The following is a 9,505-nucleotide window of genomic DNA, read 5'->3' on the forward strand; positions in this document are numbered from 1 at the left end:
CACAGGGGGCCCGGGCCCGTTCTCCCAGGGGCCCGGGCCAGTTCTCCCGGGGGCCCGGGCCCGTTCTCCGGGAGGCCCGGGCCCGTTCTCCCGGGGGCCCGGACCCATCCACGGGGGCCCGGGCCCCATCCACCCAGGGGGTGCGGGCCCGTTCTCCCAGGGGCCCGAGCCAGTTCTCCCGGGGCCCGGGCCCCATCCAACCGGGGGTCCGGGCCCCGTCCACACGGGGCCCGGGGCCCGTTCTCCCGGGGGCCCGGACCCATCCACGGGGGGCCCGGGCCTCATCCACCCAGGGGGCCCGGGCCAGTTCTCTCGTCCGGTTAGATTAGACCTCTCTCCTCCTTCCCTCTCTCTCTCTCTCTCTCTCTCTCTCTCTCTCTCTCTCTCTCTCTCTCTCTCTCTCTCTCTCTCTCTCTCTCTCTCTCTCTCTCTCTCTCTATCAAGCGGGCCCCTGACAAATTTCGGGGGGGTCAGCTGACCCTCTGACCCCCCCCCCCCCCTGGCTGCGCCACTGATTCTAAGTATTTACCTAACACATGAAGCAGCTAAGCTGAAGCTTCAGTTGTGTTCGTAACACAATTAGGCATCATATAGCATGCAATCATCGTATAATAAATAAATCGCTTTTTCCGGGATCAATTGGTGACGCCACTTAGAATCCTTGCAACGCAAATGCCTAGGCAAATGCCTTTTTAACGGTTTTAATTGCTTTGGGGCTGAAAGACCGTATCTATAATGTTGGCACAAGGCACAAAACAGCGTTCCCTCGAGAGGTGCTTCAATATCATTTGGTGGTATGCCCGAGAAACTACATATAGTCTGATCACTATAGTGGTCAGAGAGCGTAACAAATGTAGCTATACCCCTTCATCGGACTAAGTTTTTTATACCGTCTGTTATGCAGGATAGTATTTTGCTGGTTGGACATCCCAGGATTCAGATTATAGCTGGACCCACCATCGCATCACCCTCCTACGAAACCCCATGAGCCTCGCGCTCCATGTTTGCAGGAATCGACGGGTGGCCTCCGGTCCTGCGCACGCCGCTCGGCGGTGAATCGAGACGCGTCGCGGGACTCCCCATGAGTGCAGACCGGTCCCTGCGAGGTGCGGCGGCCGGACCGGCCGGCCGGCGGCCTCAGTTCGTCGCCAGCGCCGGTCGAGGTTGTGTGTCGCGCGCGGCGCCGGGCAGCTCTGGGGTCAGTCGGAGCCATTGGCCCGTGGAGTCGGTCGAACAGCAGACCTCGAGGTGAGGCTAGAACCCAACAGACTGTTTTTTTAACGAAATATTTATTATTGGATCGTCGCAGCCGAGGCGGTCGACATGGGCTGGCCTGCTAGAAAGGTGCACAATGGTTCTAATGGGCTTAGCTAAACGGATAGGAAGGGTGGTGCTGCTCGGAACATTTCAACTGGACAGGCTATAAGCATTGAGCTAGCTATTGTATTTGAACAATGCCCCATTCCATGCTGTACTTCATTCGTGCATCACCGTTTGACTTGTATCCAATTATCGATCGATCGAGCCATGAAGTGACTCAGCCGACGTTAGTCACACAGGGTGACCTTTTCATACCATTCATATCGGTTTTATTGATTTTACGTCGGCGTTTATTTGCTACGAATATTTAATTGCCTTAGATCTGAACTGATAAATGTTTGCCAAGTGAAATGAAATGTTGATTTTATATTAACTGGACAGTGGACCCCGCTTCCGAGAATCTAAATTCTGACCCAAATCAATCCAGCTATTAGCACGAAATTCAGTCTGATTAGCGTCCTTCTCCGAATTTGTCGGATCTAGTGCACGAGCCATGTCGTTCCACTCAGTGTGCAGCGTGCACTGGCCACATCAGTTGTCAGAGCAGGAGGCACGTGCCAGACCGACAGAACAGCGGTCTGCACCCATCCCGCACTGGGTGTGTATGTTTCGTAACAGCTCGCAGTGGTGACTGGTGACACACTCTGGTGCTGAATCGCTCGTTCCTTTCGCTACAGATGCTGGATTACCGGTCACACGACGATGAAGAGGAGACGTACCTGTCCTGCCGAGACCTGTCCACGGACGGTGGGCGCGACTTTCGGCTCGGCTCCGTCTCCTCCTACGCCTCTGGCGATTCGATGCCACAAGACCTGGCCAGACAGGTCTCCGCCAAGTCCCCAAAGAACGCCTCTGCCGATGATGATGACTCGGACTGTGACAGCGACGCCTCCGGAGAGTACGAACCGCTGAGGGAGCCTTCCACCAGCCGCCTGAGCGTCCGGAGCGCCAGCCCGCCGCCGCCGCTACCGCCGCCCCGGCCGCGCTGCAACTCGTTCCACGCGAGGAGGCCCTCCACTGACAGCGTCTCGGGCAAGGCGGGCGGCCACTTTGGCGAGCCGCCCCAGGCCAGCCAGAGCCTTGGAGATCTGAGCACCGTGCCAGCCGAGCCGGCGCCAGCGGCACGACAGACGAGCTTCTACCGCTTTCTCGCCTCGCACAGACCGGCAGCGCCCAAACGACTTGCACTCCTCTGGCGACGCAAGTCCGACAGGACGACTCGCAGTGACAAGGTGTTCGACGACCCGGATGTCACTCTGAACAAATCGATGCCCAACCTGAGGAGCGGCACGCCGAAGGCCTGGTCATGGGGGAGGATGTCTGCGCCGGTGGCGGTGGTAACACCTGTCGCGAAAAATGCCCCGAATGCAGCAGCAGACAGCCCTTGTTCGATCTCTCCTAAGCGGATCCGGCCCTCGTCTGGAGTCTTTCATCGTGCGCTGAGCTCGCGATGGTTCGCATCGTTTCACGAACGAACTTCGCAGAGGCACCGACGAAGCTTCAAAGATCAGGCGAACGTCGTCGCACAGGCTCCTGCACCAGTCAGCCCGTCGGCCGCCAAGAAAGCAGCAGAAGACTGGCGAGAGAAACCAGAACCTTCCAAGTCCTGTAAGGAAGCCTTTACCACTGAAACTCGCCAAGATGATACTGAGGGAGATTATCTGGAAGTAGAACCGCGAGGAGCTTTCGAGTCCGCGTACTTCCAGCTTCCTGAATATGCTGTATGCGGCGACAGACTGGGACAAAGCGTCCCCAACATCAACCAGCTCACTTCGCCCGTTTACGAGCTGATGGTGAAGCCGCCCTCCATCATCGTCAACTGTCCGGAGGGCGGCAGTCTCGGTCAGGATCATCTGGCCCGCGACTGTCCCCAGGGCCAGTCCCAGCAGGAGGACGACGAGGGCTACATGACGATGGACGCGATCCACGTGATCCTCGGCTCGCCGACACCGCCATCTCCGCTGCTGGGGGCGCCGGACGTCAGCACGCCACCATCTGCGGACCTGGAGTCCTGCTACCTGGACATGACCGGGGTGGAACGGCTGCGACTGGCGCACGCTTTCGACGCCTGTCGTAACTCGGCCGAGGTCAAACCACCGGCTCTCCCGGCTCGTCCTTCGCTGAGGGGTCGCAGTCTGAGGACGGCAGCCCTCAGACATGCTTCAGGTGATAAGATTTACTACAGCAACCTCGACGACTTTCACCTCGCTCTGCAGGCTCTGCAGTTCGAGAGTCGGCCGGCCATCGCCGAGGACGAGTGAACAAACGACGTGTGCCGGCTCTGTGACAGAACCGGACCTGCCAGTAACGCCAGCCAAAACTGGGTGGCTTTGAGGGTCGCCAGAGGCACAGTGCAGGTCAGCCTCCTGAGAAACTCGGTGTCGACCCTGTTCCAGGTGTTGCCAGAGAAGAAGTGGTCATCGAACGATTTCGCAGTGCCGTGCTACCAAAAAGACTGCGCCAGTGACATGGTTAAGTGATCTTACCAGGGTTAAGTGTACGACATCATGTAAGATATCAGGGTTTTTGTTACGAGCGAGCGAGCGCAGCGAGCGAAGTGAGTCTTTTCAATATAACGGAAAAATCTCAGTATGAGCGGCCCGGCCCGGCCCGGCCCGGCCCGGCCCGGCCTGTAACGCTTTTGAGAGGCTTATATCTCAGCAACCGCTGGACCGATTGGCCTGCGGTCTTTTTTGTTGGGTAGCCCCATCCCTTCTACCCCGTAATTGACTACTTTTGATACATCTCAGTGACCGTCGTGGCACGTGCCACGTGAAAAGTCAAGGGTGTTCAAGCTGTTTTGCAAAAGTAGTGATTTTGAGAGGCTCATACCTCAGCAGCCGCTTGGGCGATTGACTTGCGGTAAATTTTATAGGGTAGCAGCATCCCTTCTACCCAAAATAGGATACTCTCGATGCATGTGGGTCACCCCCAGTTCACGTGCAAAGTACAACAATAAGAGGTGCCAAATTTGTTCCCATTTCAGTAACTCGGTAATTACTGGGGCGATTTCGCTGAAAATTGGCATACAGGTAGGCACCCACCAGGCAATGCATTCCCATGTGTTGCGGTTAGGGTGCTACTGCACGTGCGCACGTGCAGGGGGCGTTTCCAGATCTCGAGAACGGCTGGGCCGATTGCGCTCAAATTTGGTAAACGGTTGGGGACCAGTTAGTAGGGTGCCGTGCAAAAGTCATTTTGGACCCCGTTTGCACGTGCGCACGTGCAGAATGCCACTTCCAGATCTCAGGAACGGCTGGGCCGATTGCGTTCAAATTTGGCACACCGCTAGCGACCGGTTAGAAGGGTGCAAGCCCGTTGGAAGCACCCTCTCGCCCTTCCGCACGTGCAGGGCTCACTATCTCGCTCGCTCGTTCTTCGCCCAAAAGGCGTTTTACTGGTTTAATATGTTTATGGCGTGTACACTGTATATATATAGATGTCGTTGACGAGCGAATTTAGGGATTCGGGGTGTTTTATGATCGACTGTTGTGAAGTCGGTTTTCAAACGTAACGCCTATGGACGTTATAAAGTGGGGGTATTTGGAGAGTGATTTGCGTGCTCTTAGAAACATCGTGACTCCAGCACAGTCCCAGTGATATATGTATAGTCGCGGCTGATGCGGGCACGAGCCAGACATCACGTACGTGATGTCTGGTGTTATGGAAGTATTCCGCGGAGCTTACCCGCCCCGCTTGGAAAAGCAATAACCCGGTGATGCATGCTGTTCTGAATTCAATGCGGTAACTGTCGGCGGGCCGGCATATTGTGTTCATGGTGTTGCTGTATTATATGTGTTCTGACATTTATGTATCTGATGTTCCTGGAATACCTGTTATTATAACGTAAATGGGAGAATATATACCCGCATCAATTATAAACGGCGTGTTGAAAGGCACCGAATGTCACAGGTATTTTCATGTTTCTTTAATTTAGAAGTTAAAATAATCTAACTGAAAAGGAACTTGGAATTTACGTCCGACGTCGTCTGTTTGAAGCCAGTGCAACTGATGATACATTCCAGCACTCCTTAAATCTGCCGCAGCCGGGCCATGGAGTCCATCGGCCGATGTTTCGTTGATAGGTATGTGCAAACAACCAACCTCGTATGGCGCACGGGCTTAGCAACCGCACGCTGACGGGAGGGGGCGTCCCTTGATATGTTTATTATACTAACCCATCTGCTGAATATGTGTAATGCATATTGAGCTGTTATTACGAGCGAGCGAGCGCAGCGAGCGAAGTGAGTCTTTTCAATATAACGGAAAAATCTCAGTATGAGCGGCCCGGCCCGGCCCGGCCCGGCCCGGCCCGGCCCGGCCCGGCCCGGCCTGTAACGCTTTTGAGAGGCTTATATCTCAGCAACCGCTGGACCGATTGGCCTGCGGTCTTTTTTGTTGGGTAGCCCCATCCCTTCTACCCCGTAATTGACTACTTTTGATACATCTCAGTGACCGTCGTGGCACGTGCCACGTGAAAAGTCAAGGGTGTTCAAGCTGTTTTGCAAAAGTAGTGATTTTGAGAGTCTCATATCTCAGCAGCCGCTTGGGCGATTGACTTGCGGTAATTTTTGTAGGGTAGCAGCATCCCTTCTACCCAAAATAGGATACTCTCGATGCATGTGGGTCACCCCCAGTGCACGTGCAAAATACAACAATAAGAGGTGCCAAATTTGTTCCCATTTCAGTAACTCGGTAATTACTGGGGCGATTTCGCTGAAACTTGGCATACAGGTAGGCACCCACCAGGCAATGCATTCCCATGTGTTGCGGTTAGGGTGCTACTGCACGTGCGCACGTGCAGGGGGCGTTTCCAGATCTCGAGAACGGCTGGGCCGATTGCGCTCAAATTTGGTACACGGTTGGGGACCAGTTAGTAGGGTGCCGTGCAAAAGTCATTTTGGACCCCGTTTGCACGTGCGCACGTGCAGAATGCCGCTTCCAGATCTCAGGAACGGCTGGGCCGATTGCGTTCAAATTTGGCACACCGCTAGCGACCAGTTAGAAGGGTGCTTTGCGCAAGCCCGTTGGAAGCACCCTCTCGCCCTTCCGCACGTGCAGGGCTCACTATCTCGCTCGCTCGTTCTTCGCCCAAAAGGCGTTTTACTGGTTTATTTCATCCATGGCGCCACATGACACGAACACGGAGTCGTTCAATGACAAAGCGGCCGATTGTGTCGCAAGTAAACACCATTGGCTCTACCCGAATGTTTTTTTTTTATCAAAGGCACCACAGTGGACTGTAACTCACGCATAATGTGTGTGAACACTTAGCTGATATTGCCCGACCCGGCATGAATTGCAATATACGTGCCTTTTTGGTTTTCAAACAACAATTGCAGTAGCGGCGGAACACCTTCAATTAACGGGGGGCACTGCCGACTTTTGGTCCCATTCTTTCCCTGCAACGCCCATAGGGCTAATGTTAAAATGCCAAAATCAAAGGGGGCACGGTGCCCCGGTGCCCTCCCCGTTCCGCCGCCTATGAACAATTGGAAGGTCAATTAATGACTACGATTAAATTTATAACAAATTAATTAATAACTGTAATTAATTAACTAATAGGCTGGCCAAAACAAAGCCGACAAAGACCAGTGCAGTGCATTTGCTACGTTATCGTGACCGATATTACAATTCACATACACAACCGATGACCGAAGACAGATGACTATATAGGAATGATATGTGCCATCCTAAGCGTCTGATACTCTGAATTAACTTGCAGACAATGAGTTCACGTCTAAGCTATGACCCTCAATGCCTGAAATTCCTGGGCTCATTAACGATTTCCCAAAATTGCACGTGCGCCGCAGGAGTTTCCCGGGGCCAGTTCGAGCCGGATCTCGTGCCGTCCTCGTCCCGTCTCGGCTCAGTGGCGAACACACGGCACACTGCGGCTGCGCAGCGTCAGAGGACGAGCTGGCGGACAGGCCGACCGGCCGCGCCGTCCGCCGGCCTCCTGAGGGACGTCTCCAGCGTCACCGGCGTACGGAGCGGCCCGCGTGCGCCGTGTCGCCGCCGGTAAACATGCCAGAGAAGAGCGACGCCGGCGACTCGGCGGCACCGAGCACGACGCACACCGACCCGACGGCCCGGTCACTGGCGTATCCGTAACGGGGTGCTGTTTTGAAGGACGGACTTCACTGGAGGATTCATGTCCGCGGCGCACGAGGGCACGAGCGGCAGGATGAAAGTCTCGCTGACGCTTTCCCCAAGGCCAAAATTAGCCAACTTGCTTTTGCAGTTTGCTGAACTCGTAAACCGCTCGTAGGTATCCTAGGCCAGTATGGACTAGCGTCGCTTATCGCCGCGCTTATCGCCAGCTGCGATAAAAACGGCTTTAAAAAGGTCGCCAAAATTAATAAGAAAGAAATTCAGCCATTTTTAGGTCATGTATGCGTTCACCGTTTAGCTCATCAGAGGCCATTTTCAGTCACTTCCCCGACATCGACATTTTTTAGGCATATAACTTGGCGCAAAAGTATACAAGGTATAGAGCGGCACATTCACTTGTAGGTTCATGTAGAATTAGATAGTATTTCTTTCGATGCGTTGTGGTGAACGGTTCCCTTATAGAGCAAACCGTCAGAATGGAACTTAGGTACCTAATATTTTTTTGAACATCTTTTGATAACACTTCTACGAAAATGCCTTTATTTGTTGCAGAGCTCCTCTTGACATCAATTCCTCATTCATAATGCTTCTCCCTCGTGATGCGTCGAATGAACGTCGAATCTTGGAACGTCGAATCCAAGACACTCGTGGTGGGGAACAGCTAGCTACCCCTGCCATATGTACGGAATCGGGACGCCGCCGCTTTTTGTACTCCGCAGTGACGGAGTACAACGGGCTTCCTCCAGCTCTGCGCAACGTAGGTCAGGCTGCTTTCAAGGCCAGACTGAGAAAGCACCTTCATGAGCGCGAGCAAGTGACGTAAACGGCGGTAAATGTATGCTGAATGTGTTGTCAATTTGTCTGACCCGACTGTGTGAACTGTGATGCCGCGTGTTTGTTTCATCATCATTGCCCCCCATTCTGTATCTGACTCGAGCATGTAATAGCCGTATTTTTCCACGGATTTGCCTCACGATGTGAAATAAATAAATAAATAAATAAACTTTAAAACTTTGCCTTATATTCATCGGATAACTTTTCCACCATTCTGTGCAAACATATTTGCGTGCTTCCTGGTACCATCATGTCGGTCGGGATTCAAGCGTTCATAACAAAAACACCTGCGACATCTGCAGAATGTCTCAGTGTGAAATAGGTGTCCCCTGGTCCTCATCTGTGACAAGTTCTTACCAAACGTTTGCTGAGTGTTTGGACGGTTTTCCTAAGGACTTCGTCTCCTGCCCTGTTTGTCATGCTCGTCATGTGGCCGTGTGTGTCATGTGATCTCATTCCCATAGGGAGTGTCGTTTGTCGGAGTGTTTCACTCACTCCTCAAATTATAGGTCACCGAGTCTTCGCTCGCCGAACACATTAGTGTCAAATGCCTGCGGGTCGCGCCTCAGTTTGATTGAAATGAATATAAACTAATGGACGGTGAGGCAACCGAAGCTAGCTGGTGCTGTTCATTATCCTGGAATGTGAAAGTTAGTTAATCGGCAAATGTAAACCGGGTGACGCGACATAACTATGCAAACAAACAGCATCTAGTCCAGTCCAGATTCGATTCGAGAATCTAATTTTCCGGAATTTATAAATACGGTGTGACCCAATGTCGTGCTGCGAATTTTCAAATTGCCACAGCCGTTTGGTATTGCAGGCCTATTTCGTTGCTTTTGATCAAAGACGGATTGGGATGGGTCGTCTATCCCGGCTACTGTACTCGTACGAGCCGGCCTCGCACGCACGCACGGCTCGCACGCACGGCTCTGACACTGGACGAATGGACAAAGACAGTCGCTCCGACTATCACTCAATTGCAGTTGAGTGTGAGTGTTACTTGAGTGCAGTTGAGAGCAGTTTGAATGTGAGTGTTGAGTGTCACTCAATCCTACAGTTTGAGTGACTCTCACTAAAACTGCACTCAATTGTAGATATATGTATGCAGCGGGACGCAGCGCCCAGCTCGGCTTCTTATACCCTTCTAAGGAAGTATGAAAAACATCCCACGGTATGCCTACATATAGTTATTATGAAAATACTGACCGGCCGGCCGCCGCACCAGCCAGCGTAG

General features: G+C 53.2%; 1 protein-coding gene across 1 annotated transcript; it reads left to right on the forward strand.

Moving 5' to 3' along the window:
• The first annotated feature begins 1,089 nt into the window (after nt 1-1,089).
• Nucleotides 1,090-5,202, forward strand: LOC122377085. Its single transcript, XM_043357038.1, has 2 exons — nt 1,090-1,248; nt 1,998-5,202. The coding sequence occupies exon 2, from the start codon at nt 1,998-2,000 to the stop codon at nt 3,579-3,581; it is 1,584 nt and encodes a 527-aa protein (XP_043212973.1). The 5' UTR covers nt 1,090-1,248; the 3' UTR covers nt 3,582-5,202.
• The last annotated feature ends 4,303 nt before the right edge of the window (nt 5,203-9,505 follow it).

The sequence above is a fragment of the Amphibalanus amphitrite genome, unplaced genomic scaffold (assembly GCF_019059575.1).
Source record: "Amphibalanus amphitrite isolate SeventyFive unplaced genomic scaffold, NRLGWU_Aamphi_draft 002503F_arrow, whole genome shotgun sequence".
In the NCBI taxonomy this organism is placed as follows: Eukaryota; Metazoa; Arthropoda; class Thecostraca; order Balanomorpha; family Balanidae; genus Amphibalanus; species Amphibalanus amphitrite.